At 37.7% G+C, this 22,329-nt stretch overlaps 1 protein-coding gene across 2 annotated transcripts in view; it reads right to left on the bottom strand.

Annotated features, from left to right (window-relative positions):
• Nucleotides 1-298: 298 nt before the first annotated feature.
• Nucleotides 299-22,329, bottom strand: part of LOC126194825 (sister chromatid cohesion protein PDS5 homolog B-B) — a 204,540-nt gene continuing 182,509 nt past the window's right edge. Inside the window, exons 20-23 of one of the 2 annotated variants that reach the window (XM_049933153.1) lie at nucleotides 21,298-21,642; nucleotides 10,366-10,398; nucleotides 4,504-4,554; nucleotides 299-1,798 (exon numbers count right to left, since the gene is read on the bottom strand). In XM_049933153.1, the coding sequence (XP_049789110.1) occupies nucleotides 1,721-1,798; nucleotides 4,504-4,554; nucleotides 10,366-10,398; nucleotides 21,298-21,642 (507 nt within the window). In that variant the 3' untranslated portion in view covers nucleotides 299-1,720. The remainder of the gene's footprint in view (nucleotides 1,799-4,503; nucleotides 4,555-10,365; nucleotides 10,399-21,297; nucleotides 21,643-22,329) is intronic. The other variant, XM_049933154.1, reaches the window with a different exon arrangement.

Here is a 22,329-nt window from a genome sequence, read left to right as displayed (position 1 = left end):
ATAATCTGTTAAACTTAAGTTTAACATTTAACATATTAACCAGTTTTTTCCTTTTTTTCTGCAAAGACAGTGACAAGCCCTTTATGAAACAAAGCTGAAAATTTACCATACAGACCAACCATATCTGTCCATGGTACCTGTAATTAGGTGGCACATCTCTTAATGCCTTCTACACATGCACTTATCATGTCTCTACCTGTGACACATTGTATTTAAACACTTCATAAAATGGGATGAATGAAATAAAATATCAATACAAACAATAAAGAAAATTACAGCAGTAAAATGTACAAAAATATAGACAGAAATCAAAAAGTTTAAATCACCTATACATCTTTACATCACTGAATTTGAAACTTTACAATTAATATGCATTTTTTAATGCCAACCATTACGAAGCACGTTTCTGTCTCCCCAGCCCAATTGATTTTTTTTTTTCACTAAGTGATGTTGAATGAGCAACATAACAAACAAGCACAGTTAACAAAATTTTACGAAATTTATGGTTGAGAGTGCAAAAAATTATAAAAATTTATAACACTGGAAGTCTTCTCTCATTAGTGGAATCCAATGTTTTGTCATAAATATAGATTAAGCAAAACAATCACGTATGATGAGCACTTCAGAAACACTAGGCAGGCACGATATATACAACCTTTCATATTCCACGTTTATATACCCATGAAAATAATGAATGTAATGAAAAATAATTATTCCAAAAACTGAATAAAGGGAAAATTTGAACATAATATCCTGACACTGTTTTTACAGGTCACTGAAAGTTGTCATACATTACAACATAGGAAGAAACCATGTGTAACACACCCCCTTCACCCTACAGACTGCCAGGAACTGGACTTACTCATTTAACATTAAAATTATTTCTGCCGAAATTATTACATTGTTTTTATACTGCAATTGTGTTCTTCCACTCATCACTATCTTTGGTTCAGCATATTTTAAAACAAGTAACTCAACAAATCTAATCTCAACACTAACTGCAATGCACCTTAAAAGTAAGGTCTTACATTTCTAACAATTAGATAAAAAAATAGGTAAATAAATAGTTCTTTTGACACCACTTACTTTCAGTAAGTTATCAAAAATGAAAATAAGAAAAATGAGAAATGTTCTTATGTGCTAGAAAATATCTGACTCAGTGTTATGAATTTCACCAGATGTCCCTTGTATTTCCCAGGAAGTGTTCACATTTTCAGACTATTTATTAAGTGGAAAAATATCAAGGAGTGCATGAAAACTATGCACTATCACGAAATGTAGGGCTTACCCATTCAAACTGTCCTGTACAATGCTTCCGCAGCACAACCACCTACATTCAAAATAATTCATGTGCCATGCATTCTTTAAAGTCAAACACAGTTTCCATACAAAAAAGAAACAGCACTGTAATGAATACTGCGGAAAATATTTGCCAGATGACATACGTGTTAAGCACACATGCCAAGTCTCGGAATATATGAACACACAGAATGCAATTGCATTGCAAGTTGCACCTTCACTGAATGACAGTGTCAACTTTGTTAGTGAATGTCCTCACTAAGGTTCACAGTTTCACTTGCACTCTTCATAAAAACACACAATTTCTATTAACTTCAACACTTCTGGCAGTGACACCACTTCCATCACAGTACAATTTCCATAAACATGGTGGAAACAGCGATGCATACGAATTCGCACAATAATAAATGCTGGAGTAGTTTCACACTGGTTGTTCCACTTTAGGTGTTAGGTCAAGCATTGTCCTCTTGGCTGGTGGTTCACCACATTCACCTTCAGACTGAAAAACAATCAGAAATTGTGTTGTAACATAGCTTACCAGGGACAGATGAGGATTGGAGGTAACATCTTACATGTACTCCATGTATGTATTCAAAGAACATTGTATAAGAGCTTAGAAGAATCAGGCTAAGATAAATTTAATATAATGTTAAGAATGTGATGGTGACTCATATACTGGGTGGTTATAATTAAAGTGCAGCAACTTGCAGAGGTCTACTGTGGGGTGTAATTATCATATCTGGCAGCAAAACTTGGTAAATATGTTAATGTGGAACCAATTTATGCTGGAAAAATATTAGTTCCAGTTTTGGCCACCAGGTGCAAACCCGACACTGCATGGCATCTCATCAATGTCTCTGATGCTCATATTGAACAAATTGTGTAACTACAATTAATGATAAAAATCAACATTATGCTTTTCTCACATGTTTCACCTTTCATGACAACCTGCCGTTCCTTGTCCATTACATATGGAAACATATTTATACATAATTTTTGCATTCACATCGCCAGATTTGCACCCGGTGACCACACTGGAACTATTGTTTTTTCCAGCATTAATTGGTTCCACATTAACACATTAGAATATCTACCCAGTTTTGCTGACATACGATAATACAGTCCACACTGGAACTCTGTGAGTATCTGCACTTTAATTACAACCATCCTGCAAATATCACTGTGGAATGGATTTACGCAATATCTGACATATTTATCATTTCAGGGTACAGCTTAGAGATCAAAATTCTAAAGATGACAGTCTGAGGCACATGGAAGGAAGCAGTTTCATTATCAGACTTCAGTGACAATCCAAACAAATGAAGCTAAAGAATTACATTCAATTAATTTATGGAAGTTGAAACATATATAAGAATGACTCAGAACTTGATAAATGAATACAAAACATGAAAGTGAATACAAAACATTAAAGCAAGGTGACCAAAGAAAACAAAATTTGTTAATTTATAGCTTGTCTCCCTTCAAGCACCAAATGTGTTCTGTAAACTCATACATGATCCTAATAACATGATCCAGTAAATACAAAAAATACAACATAATAACAGTAGCTGTTCTATACGTAAGGAATATACAGGATGTCCTAAAAAGAATGACCCGATTTTAAACAGAATTATTTATTAGGAAGAAGGGCTCAATACCAACAAACTGCATACTAAATTACTTAGAAAAGACAGAAGTTTATAAAAATCCACCATAAATGTTCAATATGTCCTCATTAGCTGCACGGACGACATCTAGCCGATAGCCGAATTCATCCCAAACTGAGCGTAAGGTGTCTTCTGTCACTGAAGCTACAGCAGCTGATATTCTAGTTTTTAGTTCATCAATGTCACGAGGCAAGGGAAGAACGTAAACACATTGTTTAACATATCCCCACAGGAAGAAATCACATGGTGTTAAGTAAGGGGACCTAGGAGGCCAAGAGTGTAAAGCCTGGTCTCACGGTACTGTATGCCCTATCCAACATTGAGGCACGTTGGCATTAAGGAGACAGCGCACGTTGTTGTGCCAGTGCGGTGGTGCTCCACTTCGCTGATAGATGAAATTGTCAGAGTCAAGTTGTGGGAATAACCAGTTCCGTAGCATTGCAAGATATGATTGTCCTGTTACGCTTTCTTCCTCAAAAAAGTAGGGTCCATAAACCTTGCTTTGTGAAACAGCACAAAAAAATTCACTTTTGGTGAATCAAGTTTGTGTTCAATTGTTTCACGAGGATTTTCGAGCCCATATATATGCACATTATGAATGTGAACCTTACCGCTAAGTTGCCTCATTGCTGAATATCAACTGTGACATAAAAGTGTCATCTTCCATGTCCTCTAGAGTAGCATTGCTAAAGTCCACTCACTCCACTTTGTCAGTATCTTGAAGAGCTTGTACAGTGTACGGTATGGTTTGAGGGCTAAATGACGCCATAAAACACTCCACACTGTCATGTGCGGCAACACAAGTTCTCGGCTAGCACAACGCATAGACTTGTGGGGGCTCCGCTCAAATGATCGTCGGATTTGTTCAGGAACACATGGCTGGCCAGAACTTTTGCCTTTACAGAGGCACTGTTTCTTCATACTGTTTATACCACCGTCAAATGTTCTTTGGTGTTGGTGGTTTAGCACAAAATCAAATATGAAACACCCACTGAAATGCAATCACTGATGGAGTATGACTAAATTCAATAACACAATATGCCTTCTCTTGCGCAGATGCCATATTGTGCAAGACTGGCTGCACGCTCCAGATCTGAAACTCTAGAGCATGCCGATTACATCTGCTGTTTCAGTTACGTGGTGGCATTTGTCTTAATATTAGTACAAGTTAAAATTGGGTCATTTTTTTTGGGACACCCTGTACAATAACAAGTGGTGAGAAATTACTCTTCAGTGGGTGCGAACGCCAAATGAGAAGTCGTTGAATGTCAAACTGGACAAAAATAATTTTCAGGAAGTCTCTGCATAAGTGTATACAAGTACATTTTTGAGAAGTACTGCAACACACACAAGAAAATTCTTTCTAACAACTGATATTACTTCCAGTGCATAAAACAGCTTTAAAAAACTTCAATAATCAGCAAATTTTAGGAAAAAAGTGATAAATGGGCCCTAATGTTTTATCAGCAGTTAACTAAATCATTTGACAATTCCGAACAAACTTATTTCCTTAGGTTACATTTAATTTTCTACATACCTCTTCTTCAATTCCTGGTAACTGTATCTTCGTTTCCGATGCCTCAGAAGGCTAGAAAATAAGAATTTTTTTATGTATAAACAGGAAAAAACTGAGCAAAATAAAGTATAAAGTGTTAGATGTTTGTAAGCAATAAGGAAAAATGTGTAATGTTGTAACATTCCTGGATCAAAAAATTATGCATCTACAATTGTTTTCCCTGTTCCTTGTCAAACCACGCATTGTGAGAGGGAACCAAATCTTATTACCTGACATGGCAATTTCCCCTTCTTCGTACAGTATTGCAAACTTTATCAATAATAAGCCTGCTTCGAACGAAAGTGCTGAAATAGTGTGGGCGTCTTGGACTTCATGAACTTCCATATTTTCATCAAATACATCAATGTGTGATCGCAAATGTATCAGAAAATTTGAGGAATTTTTCTTTTTTTTATTAAACGAGTAAAATAATCATAATATTGACAAATGCAGAGGGATGGCACAAGGTAAAAAACATAACTCCTTACAACATGCTAGACTGAGCAATCTATCAGCAAAGGCATTTGTATTTTTGAGCTGCTGAAATGTTGCTAACATCACAAATGCACAACTGTGCCTGTGTGTTGTTAAGCAAGACAAAAGTCTTGACTGAAGTAAACAGAAACCTCTCACAAGTGAAGAAATGGAGTGAGTAGGATGACCTCACACATAAAAAAATGGCCCAATGTTTTACTGAAAATGAAGGATGGTGATAATCATTTGTGCACAAAGCTGGGTGACAGAAGGCACAAATAAAATATGGTTCACTATAAAGCAACAATTAACAATCACTGCTATTGTACTGCTTCATCAGGTGACATGAAAAAAATACAATAAAAAAAAGGGGGGGGGGGGGGAGGACTGGCTGGCACACCCACAAAAAAAACAAGGGGACAGGATGAGCACTCCTTGTGTTTTACCAGAATCGGCAGGTGTAAACCGCTATATCAGTTGATCTGAAGCTGATTAAGCATACACCAAGTTACAATTTTCTCTGTTATAGCTTGGTACTATAGGACGCAGTTATTAATGATGCAAGGACAGCAATGTGATGGTGAAATGGTCACGTCATTTACTCTAATGTGACTTGATTTGATTCAAAAACTGGTAAGGATAACAAAATCACAATTGATTAAGAAGATCCAGCACCCAAACAGTATGTTTCTATTGCCTGAGGCTTACTTTGCATGGTAAGACATGTCTTTCCTCAAAGCATTGTTTATTTTCCACCGAGGATTTTCAACTGATGTAAAGAGGGACTGCAGCAATTTTTATGTCTAGCACTGCATCTTGAAGATTGCAATTCTTAATAATTGTGTGTTCTACTGTAAAGAATTTCTATCAAGTTTGGAAAACACTGGGGGTCACAGACCCTTTACCATCTATCTCCTCAGTCTTTGATGTAATAAACAGAGAATGCTCACTATTGTAACGGCCAACACAAGTTTCGTGTAAGTCAAATGCACTCTATCCACATTCATCATTTGGATTTGCAGCTCCTTGTGTTTACCGTGTTTGCAGTTAAAACTGTAGGATGTAAGGTCTGCCAGTTATGCAAAAAACAGTTTTTTCCAAGTTCCCGAACATGTTTCAGCACCACTGTGCCATCATCAGTGGGTTTCCGTTTTATTTAATCTGTAATGTGAAGATTTTTACTAAATGATTACAAAATTATGTGGATATTTAGTTCAAACAATAATTCGTTTCTTTTTGTTAATACCTTTACACTTGGTGTGCATGATTTTTCAGGACCACTTTTCTATTATTTATTAGAGGTAACTTGTCATCTGCAACCAACCGATGTTGATGAGAAATTTTGTTGGGAGTTAACCTATCATCTAAACCTAATTCAGTTTGTCATGATACTTCGCACCTAAATTCGTTTTTACTTATGTTTTCGTGTAGCAAGCCCTTTTATTCCCAGCATCATGGTGAGGTGTCATGATGCACACATAAATATAACAAGTATTTTCACAAATAAGGTCGTAAAAGCAATTTGTACTTCACCAAAACACAGTGTAATTGTGGTTTTTGTGTGTCCCGGCCTAGTGAGTTTGGTGCCAAACTGGAATTTTGTGTGTGTGTGTGTGTGTGTGTGTGTGTGTGTGTGTGTGTGTGTGTGTGTGTGTGGAGGGGGGAGGGGGGGTAGACTTTATCTGTTTGTGTTGTCTTTTTTGTAAAGTTCCTTTAATGTGTTAAATAGTGTGCCCTTGCAGAGTGTAGTGTATTCATTTATGACCGGTTTTCCTTCTGCAGTTGCCTTCTGTATGTGGAAGTTCTCGTCAATGGTCAGTTTGCTGTATAGGCTGTGGCTGGGTTTTAGTATTCTTGAGTCTGTTTCTATTTTAGTTGGGTGGTGATTGTGGGTTATAAGGTGGTCAGCAAATGTGCTACTGGAGCTGTTGCTTTTTAAAGCTTTGAGACGTTCTGAATATCTGGTTTTGAAGTTTCTGCATGTTTGTCCTATGTACTCTAACCATATGTTTGCTTGATCATCTGCGAAAACCATTTTTGAAAATATCAGCGTATTCAGTGTCAAAGGTGTTGTTTCAGTCTCTCTTGAAAATACTTCTTACTGTTTGTGACTTCACTTGCAATGTAATCAGGAATACAGTGTCTCTGATATTACATACTCTTTGCTCTCTTTATTGGAAATTGCTGTTACTTTTCTACTTACTCTCTTTTGTGTCCCCGCCCTTTCTCGTTTCACACAGAATACAACATAAATGCTATCATATTTGCAAAAATTCTGTTTGATTGAAAACCAGCACAGATAAAAAAAGTTTACACAATAAAATTAAATCATAAGACTCAATTTTTGAAATATAAATGTAATTCGATAGAAAAAAAAGATCGACTCACCAAGCAGCAGCAGAGGAACACACGCCCATAAAGGTATTTAAATCTACAAGCTTTCAGAGGCAGTGTTTCTTCATTCTGACAGGTGGGTTGAAGGGCAAGGAAGAAGGGTAAAGGTACGGGACTCTTGAGGTTTATGAAGTGGACAAGTTTGGAAGTCGCCCAGAACCTCTGATCAGGGGAGACTTACCAGACAGGGTGAGAAGCAAGTCTTGCGCGGTGCAGTTCCTCACAATGTCTTTCCCTCTCATCCCGTCCAGAAAGTCTCCTCTGGCCTGGGGTTTGGACGACTTTTCCTAACTCTTCCCATTTCCTAAACATCACCTGTCCTCTTCCCTCTCCTTAAACACTTCTGCCAGAAAAGAAGTCAATGGCTCAAAAAGCTTACAAATTTAAATACATCACTTTATAAGTGTGCATTTTCCTACTGCTGCTTGGTGAGTAGATTTTTTATCTATACAATAACATTAAGTTAAATAACAAATATTATTGTCCTTGAACAGAAGGAATGATACATAACTAGACAAAATTTTCTATGGATCACAGCAAAAAAAATTATATTGTGAAGTTAACATAACAGCTTACGTCTCGTATTTCCTATTTTTGTTTTCATATTCATTCAGTTCCAAATAAATTTATTACAACAACTAAAAAACAATCACATTTCCAAAATTCATGTAGTTTTCCTGTCCAGCTGCATGATATGGGCAACTAAAGGAAATTAACAGAATTGTTAAGCTATTTGCAGATTAGTATGAATTTCTCAAACAAAAAAGGAACACAAGTGTACCAAATTTCTGAAGATTAATGCACTGAATATGAACACTGGGAAAATTACTATATATACTATCTTACTCCATGGAAAACATTCTTAATGAAGACTATGAAAAAAGAAACAACAAAAATACTCATCACAGTGGACTGTAAATAGGCAAAATATCCTCTCCTTGCCACTGCATTTCGAAAAATAAAGATTATGTCAACCTCATTTCTGTATGGCAGTAAGCAAAAGATACTGCAGTAGTGGCAGAATAAGTGCACTAAACTTCTGCAGTAATTACACTGCGGAAAGTGCTTTACATGAAATTGCAGTACACTCAGCATTAACAAGAAAATCATTACGGAAAAAGAGAAATATGTTAACATTAAATATAAATTAACATCTTAAGAAACTTCCTCTAATAGTATTGACTGGTGTGTAGCCTGAAAGTTGACAAACAGAACAGGTAAGAAGGGAATAGCAATTTTTGAAACATATACAGAAGAATATTGAAGATTAGATGGGTGGATCAGATAACTAATGAAAAGGTACAGAATCAAATTGCGGAGAAAATAAAAAATATGGTGCAAATTGACTAAAATAAAAGCTAGGTTGACGAACATGACCTGAGACCTCAAGGAATAGCTGATTTGGTAACTGATGTAAGGGTGTGGTGTAGGAACTGTAGAGGGAGACCAAGGCTTGAACACTGTAAACAGGGTTCAAGCAGATGTGTTTTGCAGTAGGTACACAGAGGTGAAGAGACTTGTATAGGATAGACTACTGTGGCAAGCTGCCCCAACCCACTCTTCAAGACTGAATAACTACAACATAAACAATATCATCATCATCATCATCATCATCATCATCATCGTCATCTCACAATTAACTTTAATTTTAATTGACACAATGTACCCATCATAACTTATCAAGCAATCACCGAGCGTCAAGCAAATTTTCAGGATTAAATGAATAAGTAAATAAATATGACGGCAGATAAGAAATTAACAAAATCTTCACTGTAGTTCATGTCAGTAACTGTTTGAAAATATTTTCTAACACTTTCAAAAGGAAGGAAGAAAGATTATGGTTTAATGTCCTGGTAAATACAACATATCTGCAGATGGGGCACAAACTCGGATTAGCGAAGGACGGGGAAGGAAACAGGTCGTGTCTTTTCCAAAGGAACCATCCCAGCATTTACCATAAGTGGTTTAGGAAAAACAAAAAACTTAAAATATGGATGGCTGGACTGAGATTCAAACTGCTGTCCTCCCAAATGTGACTGCAGTGTGCAGAAAAGATTTCATAACTTCATAAAACAAGCATATCACACAAATTTAAAGGTTGTCAATCCAACTAAATACCTAGTGATTACAATTATGAACAACTTAAATTGGAACCATCAGAAGGGCACCTTATTTTGTGTTATTGCACAATAAGGAAGTGTGTGTCACAGATATGATACGTGAAGTGGGATGGCAATCATTAAAACAAAAGTGTTTTCACTGTGGTGAGATCTGTTAACGAAATTCTCATCACCAACTTTCTCCCTTAGATGCAAAAACATTTGTGTTGACTTTCACCTACATAGGGAGAAATTACCATCATATTAAAATTAGAGATATCAGAGCTTGCACAGAAAAAAATGCGTATTCATTTTCCCCCATCATTTAGTAATAGTAAATAAATAGTCTGAAAATGGTTCTATAAACCCTCTGCAAAAAACACTTAAGAGTTAGCTGTAGAGTGGTCATTTGGATGCAGAACCAGTGCACACTTCGCTTGGTATATTTAATTACAAAAGTTTACTGATAATGTTGACAAAGAACTGGGAATGCTTGTAACACCTAAATGGGAAAAGCAAGTTTTACACATGATCTCCGTTTTCAGGATACAATTTCATTAGTTACATAAAAAAATCTGAGGGTTAAGATACCCCAAAATAAAAATAAGGTTTACTGAAAAGCAAGATTTTACTTTTAACTAATGAATTCTGTTAAATGCAGTTTACTCCTTAGTTAAAACACTTACAGTACCACACTAACAATACTGTAATTATATATAGAGTATATTCACACAAAATGATCATGAATGTCATTTTATTTTAAAGCCTTTAAGAGGAATGTGAAAAATATTTGTTTATTTCATAAAACAAACATATCAGAAATCATATTTTTAGGCCTCTATTGTGTAAGTATAAAGAAGCTCTCATAATAAATTACCTCTGCATCAATGCATTCGATGGGTGCTTCAAGCTGCGTGTAAGAAAAAACTGAAATCAGTAAATATGTCATGTGCAAAGAAAATTATAATGTTTTTAAAGGAGTAGCATCAACAGAAAACGTTGACAGAGGTATCATGAATACTGATGAATACAGTTACATTGGAACAGAATTAAACATTTTAAAATACTTGAGCACACGAAGCTTTACATTAATGGAAACATGGAACTGAACATAGTAACACAAGCAATGTACAGTACAATGCAGGTTGTATTTGATACAACATCTTCATCATATAACAGGCTGATGAATTACAATTTTACTGACAGCCATGTTAAACTGCTCAAAACTGAAGAAACTCTGTCTTCATTTCACAGGTAAAGCAGAGAATATCTCTGCATTTTATTACGTGCACTCTGTTGAAACCACAAAGATAGCTTCCACAGAACGCCACATAGCACTCAGTTTCAAAAGTTTAATGTCAATCTGCAGCTAACGGTGCTTTCCCATGTTCTGTGACAGAACAAGTTAAAGAGAAATGGATCATCTGACACAAAAATATACAAAAAAAGGGAGGAGTAAAGGTAACAACTCATGTACAGTTGCGGAACTGAGCCACTGACAAGCACATAAACAAACCTGAAAACGTTCCTTTCTTTCAGATGAATTCTCCTGCAGAGCTAACAGAAGACACACAAACACAAATAAACCTGCATGGCTATATTGTCCCATCTGACTACATTATTCCAGTTTTCCACACCATTATCCATTGCACACACCTGCCACTGCTTGTGGCCAGAATGAGCTCATCAGTGACACATTCATATCCCATGTGCTTGCTGCCTCTCCCTCCCAGCCTTCGTTCCCCAACCTCCCTCCTGTTCTCCAATTCCTTTTTCACTTTATCCACACCAGCATATATAGTGCCTCATCCCAACTTAGCTGCAGTGCCACGACAATGTAGCAACACAGATGTATGCATATTCTATCTGCTCTGCAGTTCGATTTGTCCAAATGATAACATTCTCAAGTCTTGCTTTTGTGCATGTTGATGACTCAATGTCTCAACTTTACGGTGGACGAGTTGTTATTTTTATTTCTTCCATTATTTATACTCCAACAAGAACTTTTCTTAGCATAATTATAAAAAATATAGCTACAATATTGTAGGAAAATTTGAATTTACTTCTCTCTATGTAAGAACTGTGGGCCAAAAACTAAGACCTGCCAAGTAAATGTGACTTGCAGTTTAACTTTACTATCATTTTTATTTACTTATTCTTGATTACAAATGAAAAGGTAATGTTTCCAGTGAATATGATGTTTCCAGCAAATTATTAAAAACCAGCATGATCAGCATATGTAAACCTTTAAGGTTACATAATATTTACAATACTGAGGTTTGTAAATTTTGAAAATTATCACGTCACACCACTCTCTCACAAAATGGCAATAAAGCAAAGCAAACACAAATGCACTCCAAAAGCATTAAGCATTCATACTGTAAACAAATGACCAGCAAACATGCTGCAAGGTTTCGGTTCACCATTTACTTTTCCCCAGTTTAAAAGGATTTTAAGCATAAAGAAAGATTACACGGTTAGGACCCATTGAGGTAATACAATACAAGCCTCTTAGTAATAATTTTGCTGCAAGTGCAATCCCAAAGAATGATTTATTGCAAGCAAGTACCCATTTCACTCTGAGGAAGGGAAAAAATGGGATCTGGATTGAATGAGATTAAAATCATTAAACATTTACAACTATTTAAAACTGTGCCCTTCACCATCCTGTGTAATCTTGCTTCCTGGAGGGGAGAATTTTTTAATTTCTCACCTACTGCCTGATTCAAAATGTTGACATCAAAAAAGTCATTATTTTTCTTCCTACTACTCTTCACCACCTTTGCAGTTTCATTCATTTCAATAAGTCTTCTACATTTTCCCTACCTCTGGCTAGACAGACTACACTGTCTGTGAATCTTAGCATTGGAACCTGTTCCCCTTGCACTTTTATTGCTGTTTCTGAAATTTTCTTTCACTTGCTTCACTTCTTTTTTGAGGAGCAAGTCGAACAACCATTCCTAACACTAACTTGTCTTTCTTGACCAACCACTTATTATTCCCACTTCGAGTTTCAGTGGTTACTTGTCTGTCTCTGTATTTTAGCCTCTGTCTTCTAGAGACTGTGACGACCTTATTCCACCTTAAATTGCCAAAGTCTCTCTCCAAGTACCTTTTCCAGGGTGCTAGGAAATTATCCTGATTCCCCCCCCCCCCTTCCCCCACTAATTTTCATTATAATCCACAATGTGAAAGTGCTTCTCTGATATACTTCCCTTCCTGAAACCAAACTGATCATCCATTATGTCTTCAATTCTTCTTCCTATTTTTCCATATATTAATCTGGACAGCAGTTTATCTGTCAGAACTCATCTGATAGTTTTCACATTTATCCGCATATACCTGATATTGCTTTTATTCTGAAAATTTGATGAAAAGTCACATTTCAAAGATTTTCGACAGCAACTTAAATAACCTTCTAGTTTCCCCATCTCCCACAGGTATCAAGAATTCAGAAGGTGTATCATTTTCTCCTGCTGCCTTCTTTAAGCTCAGACCATTTAGAGTTCTGTTAAACTTTGACCTCATCTATTTCTTCCACCTAAGATTCCTTCTCCTCCTATTTCACACTTTGGGACAATTCAACTCCACCACACAGGTCTTCAGCGTACTCCTGTCTCTGTGTACTCTTTACCTTGCATTTGAGAGAGATTCTCCATCTGCACATCAAAAGTTAACACCTTTATAATTTACTACTCTGACATTACATTAAATCTTCCTATACGCTGCATAGATTTTTCCTGCAATACTATCTTTGTCAACATCTTAATGTGTGTGTCTGATTCAATGTGATTTAGCCTGTTTGCACTTCCTGCTCATTCCATTCCCAAGAGACCTATACTGTTCCTTCCTCTCTCATTCTTGATTCTTGAAGATCATTCTTCCATACAAGAGCTTCATTATTTCCCAGTTTACCCATGGCTTCTTCACTTCTGCTTTGGACATACCAATGAGATCTGGTTTGTCTTAATTATTTCATTCTTTCTTATATTTCACTTATCTTCTACTGTACTACTATCGGCATTTTTGCTGACACCAGTGGTTACTACCTCCAGGAATTTTCACTTCATATCATTATGCCCTAAATTTTCATTATTACGTTTCCTTGTATACTTCTTTTTCTTTATCCTATGGGATTGCAACTTACTTCTCATCAAATATGTACTTTAATAAACAGGTTTGATTATGATGTAAGTGTCTCTTAAAATCAGTTCTTACATTATAACGTAAAAGTGGACTTGTTAAGAAAAATGCATTGGACATATAAATGCTACCCAGGGAGAGGCTATACTTGTGTTTTCAAAGTGACATGGCAACAAGATAAACCTAACATTTTTGCAGAAAGGCAATGAAAATCCAAGTAAATAAAGTATTCACCTCATAAGCCTTGACATTGCCAATTGATGAACAGAAATAATATTCTGTGACAGTTATTCATAAAACGATGCAGGAGATAATTATAATGAAGTCATATTAGTGAAATGCTGGTAGTATGAGCTACTTGTCTTAAAAGAGGATGCAAAGTAACTTTTACTTCTCAAAACTGAAATTTTGCACATGAAAATCTGACTTCTTATTCCTGTGTTTAATGGATAAAGGTATGTATTATTTATTTCCTTTTTCCTTGTGGTTTAATATACATCGTATTGTGAAATAGTGTTGCTTGCTTGCAGGGGGACTAGGTGGGACACTACAGAATCCCACACTGTTCTGAAAATGCTCAACACCCAATGCTTACATTTGCAACATACGAGGTCTGTACAAAAACTTCCAGAACTTTGTCCACAAAATTTTTCTATGCTTACCTTTTACTTATTGTGCACGGCCTTTATCAAAATACTCTCCTCCACAGTTGATACACTGTTCTCAATGACATTTCCACTACCGGAAGCAGTCTTGGTACGCCACTTGCTGGACAACAGGAAGTGCTGACTGTGAATTTTCTTTTATCTCATCTATTGTCGCAAATCTTTGTCCTTTCAATGGGGTTTTCAACTTCAGAAATAAAAATAAAAAAAATGTCCGCAGGGATCAGGTCTGGAGGGTATGGAGGATGAGGCAGCACAGTGATTTCATTTTTTATGCAATAGTAATGCACCAACAGGGACATATGTGCGGGTGCATTATCGATGCAAGAGTCATGAATTGTCTCACCACATTTTAGGCCACTCTCATATTTTCTCGCAGACTTCAAAACATCCCGATAGTACCATTAATTAATGCTTTGTCCCTGTGGTATGAATTCATGATGAACTAATTGTTCAATGTCAAAGAAAACTATCAGCATGGCTCTTACTTTTGACCCAACCAGATGAGCTTCTTTTGGTCTTGGAGCACCTTTCCTGACCCATTGTGAAGACTGAGCCTTGGTGTCAACATCATGACTGTAGACCCACATCTCTTCACCAGTTATGATTCTCTTAAGGAACATCTCATTCTCATATACGCAATCCAAAAGCTCTTCTCTGATCATGAGGCAAAGGTCTTTCTGGTCTTGACTCAAGAGCTGTGGGATGAACTTGCAACAAGAAGCATTCCAAATTGCTGTGTCAGGATTTCATGACACGTTCCAACTGAAATGTTACATTCTTCTGCAATCTCTCAGACAGTCTGTCTTCAATTGGCAGGCACAATTTTGTTCATGTTCCTAACATGAGCTTTGTTGGTACATGTCAAAGGACATCCTAAGTGAGGGTCATCTTGAACTTCCATCCAGCCATTTTTACACCGTGTAAATCATTCGTAACACCGAGTATGGCTTAAGCACTCACCACTGTAGGCTTCCTGTATCATTTGGTTTGTCTCTGTAATGGCCCGCTTGAGTTTCACGTAAAATTTAATGCAGCATGTAGCTCCTCTAATTCTGCCAATTCCAAATTCGCAAACTGTGCAACACAACGTTCTACTCAATAAAGCACGGACAATAACTAACAGACATATAACAATGAAACTTCCAGCAGTTACACATTAAACATATCCACATGAAGGGATGCCTACCGCAGTTTGCTCCAACACACCATTGGCGCAAAATTACGGATGTTCCAGAATTTTTTGAACAAACTTCTTACTGTTCATCTGTGATGATAAAAATATTAGTTTGATATTAGCGAAATCTATATAAAGCTTATAGTTAATATTTGTTGTTGGCTTGGATAAATGTTAAGTTTCAGACACTCTTGTAGAAAGAACATCGTAGTGGGCAATGAGCTGTAGGTTACATATTGCGGGAAATGTATTATGTAACAAGATCACTCCTTGCTTCTGTCCACGCAGAGGGACAGCCAAGTCAACAAAGGTCTGCAGTACGAGGGTCACTCCAAAAGAAATGCACACTATTTTTTTTTTTAAAATCCATAGTTAACTCTACATGTTTGAAAGTTTTACAGTGTGTAGATACATCCTTTAGGAACAATATTTTCATTTCTCCACATAATTTCCATTCCTCTCAACTGCCTTACGCCATCTTGGAACCAGCGCCTATATACCTGCACGGTAAAACTCTGGACCAACCTGTAGGAGCCACTGTTTGGCAGCGTGCACAAGGGAGTCATCATCTTCAAACTTGTTCCACGAAGAGAGTCTTTCAGTTTCCCAAAGAGATTATAGTTACATGGAGCCAGGTCAGGACTGTAAGGCGGGTGTTTCAGTGTTCTACATCCGAGTTTTGTGATCGCTTCCATGGTTTTTTGACTGACGTGTGGCCGTGCATTGTTGTGCAACAGCAAAACATACTGCTTCTGCCAATGTGGACAAACACGACTCAGTCGAGCTTGAAGTTTCTTCAGTGTCGTCACATATGATCAGAATTTATGGTGGTTCCACTTGGCATGATGTCCACAAGCAAGAGTCCTTCGGAATCGACAAACACTGCAGCCACAACTTTTCCAGCAGAAGGTGTGGTTTTGCATTTTTTTTTTTTCCTTGGGTGAATTTGCACGATGCCACTCCATTGATTGTCTCTTCGTCTCTGGTGAAAAATGATGGAGCCATGTTTCATCACCTGTCACAATTCTTCCAAGAAATTCATTTCCACTATTCTCGTACTGTTCCAAAAGTTCGCTGCATACCATTTTTCTTGTTTCTTTGTGAGCTACTGTCAACATCATGGGAACCCACCTGGCACAAATCTTTTTTAACGCCAACACTTTCAGTATTCTGCAAACACTTCCCTCCCCTATCCCAACGTAGCGTGACAATTCGTTCACTGTGATGCATCTGTCAGCAGTCACCAATTCGTTAACTCTATGCACACTGTCTGGAGTGTGTGTGCAGTACAAGGCCTGCCGCTGCGAGGAAATCCTCAATATTGCTGTGCCCGCTTTCATCACGTAACCTGCTTGCCCACCGACTAACTGTACTGCGATCGACAGCAGCATCTCCATACACCTTTTTCAATCTCTTGTGGATGTTTCCCACTGTCTCGTTTTCACAGCACAGGAATTCTATGACAGCACATTGTTTCTGACGGATGTCAAGTGTAGCAGCCATCTTGAAGACACGCTGTGGTGGCGCCACTCACAGGAACAGGTTGAACTAAGTTAGAAAACAAGCGGGAATAATGTATCTACACACCGTAAAACTTTCACACATGCAGAATGAAAACTGTATTTTTACAAAAATAGTGTGCATTTCTTTTGGATTCACGCTCGTATTCTTTGTAATGAACAAAAGATGTTTATGACCCTAAATAGTTGTCTTAATGAATTTGTGAATCAAAATAATTATTTTTTTTATATATTTCTTTTAAATATAAAGATGAAACAAAAGTACCCACTGAATTTGTGAGGGGGGAGGGCCTTTGCAAGTGTGGATATATGGATGTAGCCAACAGTTTCATTACCTGCAACCACTACTTGCTCAAAATCAGTAACTCAAGTGAGCAGGAAGTATCTCTCTCTATCACAATGTGTATTATTATAAATTACAGCATCAAACTTCGTGATACTTTTCCCAAACTTCAAGTACATTTTGCACATGCTACATTGTATGGAAGCCAATTTTTCAAATGATCCAGAAACACTGTATCAATCATAACTGTGAGAATGTCACCCACAGTCTAGGTTCAACTATGATAATATTATTGAAGTTCAAGAGCTAATGGGAGGAACACCATACTTAATTGTTCTCCCGACATCGATGATAGTGGGTCTAAGAGTTGGGAGTGCTCAGATTATTATTGGAGACCATATTTAATATTTCAAGGTATCAACAGAGAGATCAATGACATAAAGAGAGAAATGACTGGAAAGCTCTGCATCACCTTGAGAAAGAAGATAGTGTGGAGTGACAGATAATGGGAGATTCCCGACTCTTTTGAGATGTTAATATTTTTTGTACCAACTGACATGTAAATTGTATGACATAGGAAATGACACTGGTAATATGTTTCTTATTTTACAATTCTACACAAAAAGCACAGCCAGATACAACAGTCTAACACAAAAATAGCTTTTTGAAATTCAGTGGTCAAGCAGTTTTAACTCTTCCTGTGGCATTATTATATATCTCTACCCCCCCCCCCCTCCACCTCCCACTACACATGCAAACATCTGGTCACTGATAAGTCAGCAATGAAGCAGTTTGTACACATTTGGTTGCTGGTGCCCCCCCCCCCCCCAAAAAAAAAAAGAAAATCTCTCTTTAGTTGAGAATGTTATTAAAAAGATGTCTTTTCGCAATCTGATTAGTGTGAAAGCATGTAAGATTATATTTCTGAATTGTCTTCACATTAATGGACTTTCTGCTGCTTCACAATATAAAAGTTTATAGTGAAGGATGAAAATACAAAACTGATATTTATGTACACATCCTTTATGTTTCAGCAACTGATAAGTGTTGAACAAGACCGAAAATGTAAGCCAAATGTAGGCTCAAATTGGCTCTGAGCACTATGGGACTCAACATCTGTGGTCATAAGTCCCCCAAATGTAGGCCAATAAATTAATGATATCTATTCTGAGGATTGAATTATTCTTAATTCTCACAAGTTCCCGAAAACCAATCTTCAGTATTTGAATACTGCATTCAAGATTGCTGTCTTGTATTTCACGTTGTGGACTGGCTTGTGCCAACAGCACTTGCTCAAACAGAATATAAAAAAGTTGCGCACTACTCAGTACTCTGATGCGTATTTGTTTCTAATTGCCTCTTACTATAGTAATTCAGGCAACAGTTTTCACTTGTTTAAGTGTTATATTTAATAGAAATTGACACAGGAACAATGAAAACAAGATTATGCATACTTTACATCTGCTTTAGCACAATTCCACGAAATTTCATTACAACTTGTTCCATTCTAAAATGTCCGAGAGCCTGTAGTTGCACTGAATGTTCAGTACACACACACACACACACACACACACACACACACACACACACACACAAAAACGTTTTTTTGAATTTCTTTTATCCAATGCTGTTTAAAAAAATTTTTAAAAATCTGACGGTTTGAAATGAACACTCACTTTTAAAGTAACAGAATTTACAGCTTTGTTTTTTGCCCCACAATGGCTAGTTAGGAGCAACAGTGACAGTTTAATTAATTACTGTTAAGTCAGCTGAAAAGGCAACTTTTGAGGTCCAATGTTTCATCATCGACTGACTGCTGGGGTAAGTAATTGTACGCAAGCTGCACTGTAAACTTTTGTTCTGTAGCCAGCTGCACTCTTTAAAAGTCCTCTCACCTCACTTCATATATATGTATTTAATTCCTTTTTATCTCTGAGAACAGAGATCTTGGTTTTGCCCACCACTACTAACTAACAGTTTCAGTACATTGTCAGTTTTGTATGTTCATTCAAAGAAAGGGTACCATTCTACCTATCAGTAGCTACTGTCATAGTGAACAAGCAACCACTCAATGGAGGAAAAGGGGGGGAGGCAACAAAAGAGAGAGAGGGGGGGAGACAGAGAGAGGGGGGGAGGGAGGGAGAGAAGGGAGGGAGGGAGAGAGAGAAGGGAGGGAGGGAGGGAGGGAGGGAGGGAGGGAGAGAGAGAAGGGAGGGAGGGGAGGGAGGGAGGGAGGGAGGGAGGGAGAGAAGGGAGGGAGGGAGGGAGGGAGGGAGGGAGAGAAGGGAGGGAGAGAGAGAAGGGAGGGAGGGAGGGAGGGAGGGAGGGAGGGAGGGAGGGAGGGGGAGAGAAGAGAGGGAGGGGGAGAGAAGAGAGGGAGGGAGAGAGAAGAGAGGGAGGGAGAGAGAAGAGAGGGAGGGAGAGAGAAGAGAGGGAGGGAGAGAGAAGAGAGGGAGGGAGGGAGAGAAGGGAGGGAGGGAGGGAGAGAAGGGAGGGAGGGAGGGAGAGGGAGAAGGGAGGTAGGGAGGGAGAGGGAGAAGGGAGGGAGAGGGGGGAAGGAGGGGGGGAGAGGGAGGGAGAGAGAGAGAGAGAGACATAGTGATGCTCCTTTCTTTGTGATGGCATCAAGAGTCATTTATTTTACTACACAGCATGCATCTTCATCTTCAAACAATATTAGCTTTTAAGTATTAGGCAGCAGCTGTCGTGGTATGACATGAAAACCATCATGCATGAATGCTGAATATTCTGGCATGTGCATTAAGGATGATCTACAAAGTTAAAATAATGAACATGTAAATGAAAGTAATCAATTTTTAAAAATATACAAAAATTGGACACATAAAAAATCTCCTCACCAGGAAGTGGTAGGAGAAAACACATATAAAAGTTAAAGAAATGTGCAAGCTTTCAGAGCCAGTGGCTCCTTCTTCTGACAGAAGTGTTGAAGGGGAAGGAAGAGGGGTGAAAGAACAGGACTGTTAAGGTTTAGAAAATGGGAAGAGTTACGGAAAAGTTGCCCAGAAGCCTCGGTCATGGGAGACTTTACTGGACAGTCTGACTGAATCAGTCAGACTGATACAGTGTTTCCTTCTCATCCCATCCTGTAAGTCTCCCCTGAGCTGGGGTTCTGGGAGACTTTTCCGTAACTCTCTCCATTTCCTAAACCTTGCCAGTTCTTTTCCTTCATCCTTCTTCGTTCCCCTTCAACCCTTCTGCCAGAAGACGGAGCCACTGGCTCTGAAAGCTTCGACATTGCCTTAATTTTTATGTGTGCTGTCTCCTGCCGCTACTTAGTGAGTAGATTTTTTATCTGTCCAATCATATTATAATGAACATGTAATGTGACTGTGAAGGACTGTTGAAACAACATTCATAGCTGTGGCATCACAGATTTTTCTTTTTCATGCAAATGTGAAGCATTAAAGCAAATCATTTCATACCTTTTGTAAACAAGCAGGCTTTAGTAGTGTGTTATTTTTTAAAACATGAATTGATTTAATGAATCCATGCTTTATTAAGAAAAAGTACTACATAATTCCAAACAAGTCACATTCTTGCTACTGATGTTCATATTTTGTTTCATGCTACAAATATCTGGTGTGTGTCCACCACATCAGGCACAGGAAATGTCAAAAATTATGAGAATTCCTTGCAAATTAACTGAGCAGATCACTGTCATTCTTTTATGTTTACAGTCACTTATGTTACTCAGTAGTAGCATAACAGTCACATGTGCGCCCCCCCCCCCCCACCCTCTCTCTCAGGATAAAATGTGACTTTGGTGGAATCATGCATGTGGCATTTAGTAAATAAAATACAGCTTCATGAAATTAGTTCATTCTGAACAGACTGATACATTTTTTCATTGATATCTTTCTTTTCAAGCACCACAACAGTCAAGCAAGGATCAATTCAAGATCATAATGCACAAATGAGTTGAATAGACAAAAAGTTATTAGAAAATACAGTGAATAATTGCTACAAAGCTTCCCTTCAACAGCAAATCAGCCACTCCTACCTTTACATCATTTTCACCAGATGCACCAATGCCAGTATTAGATGGAACTGGTCGAGTAGGGCGACCCCTCGCTTTACGAGCACCTCGATCTGCCACTCCTGTACCACTAATTGTGCCAGTAATTGGTGCCCCAATAGTGTTATTTGTGGAACTTGGTACATTCCGCTTTGCTGACGACTGAAGCTCTGGTGGTATGTAGATTCTCGTGTTAACAAAGATATTATCTTCATGCCTTCGGAAGTACATAGTTGGTATACGAGCCTCGGATGGGAACTCCTTCATGTCAAAATTAGTTGTTTTTGACATTATGAGACTCATTGCCAAGTCACAAACAGCCCACATTTTCTACAGAAAGAGAGTTTTAGCTGTTAATTTCAAATACTTAATTCATAAAAAAATAATTCAAAAATTTGTATCTAATTAAAAACAAATGTGAATTCACTAACAGAAATGTGTGATGGAAATATTTTTCACTCCAACGTACTTCTTTACAGCACAGAAATTTTAATTACACACATCAAATGTAAGAAAAAATGGCTCTGAGCACTATGCGACTAAACTTCTGAGGTCATCCGTCGCCTAGAACTTAGAACTAATTAAATCTAACTAACCCTATGACATCACACACATCCATGCCCGAGGCAGGATTCGAACCTGCGACTCTTAACGGTCGCTCGGCTCCAGACTGTAGCGCCCAGAACCGCACGGCCACTCCGGCCGGCCCAAATGTAAGAGGTGCTTCACAAACATTCATCTTATTGCACAAGACTATATCTTCTACATGAATGGGTTAAATTTTAACTTCCACATCAAAACTAAAAGTTTACCTTTGAGCCACTTAATGTGGTTGCTGATAGGATTCTCCCTGGTGCAGCTTGCATTCTCAGTTTCAGAAATTACATATCTGGACATGTTAGTGATTGACTTCCTCCACAATCCCAAGAACAAGTTAAAAATTTAACTGGCAACAGAATGGTGCACTTGCATGTAGAAGTATTTCTTTACAATGAGCTGCCATGACAGTGGACTAGT

The sequence above is a fragment of the Schistocerca nitens genome, chromosome 7 (assembly GCF_023898315.1).
Source record: "Schistocerca nitens isolate TAMUIC-IGC-003100 chromosome 7, iqSchNite1.1, whole genome shotgun sequence".
NCBI classification, from domain to species: Eukaryota; Metazoa; Arthropoda; class Insecta; order Orthoptera; family Acrididae; genus Schistocerca; species Schistocerca nitens.
Note: the sequence above shows the minus strand (reverse complement) of the source record. Positions and strands in the feature narration are given on the sequence as shown.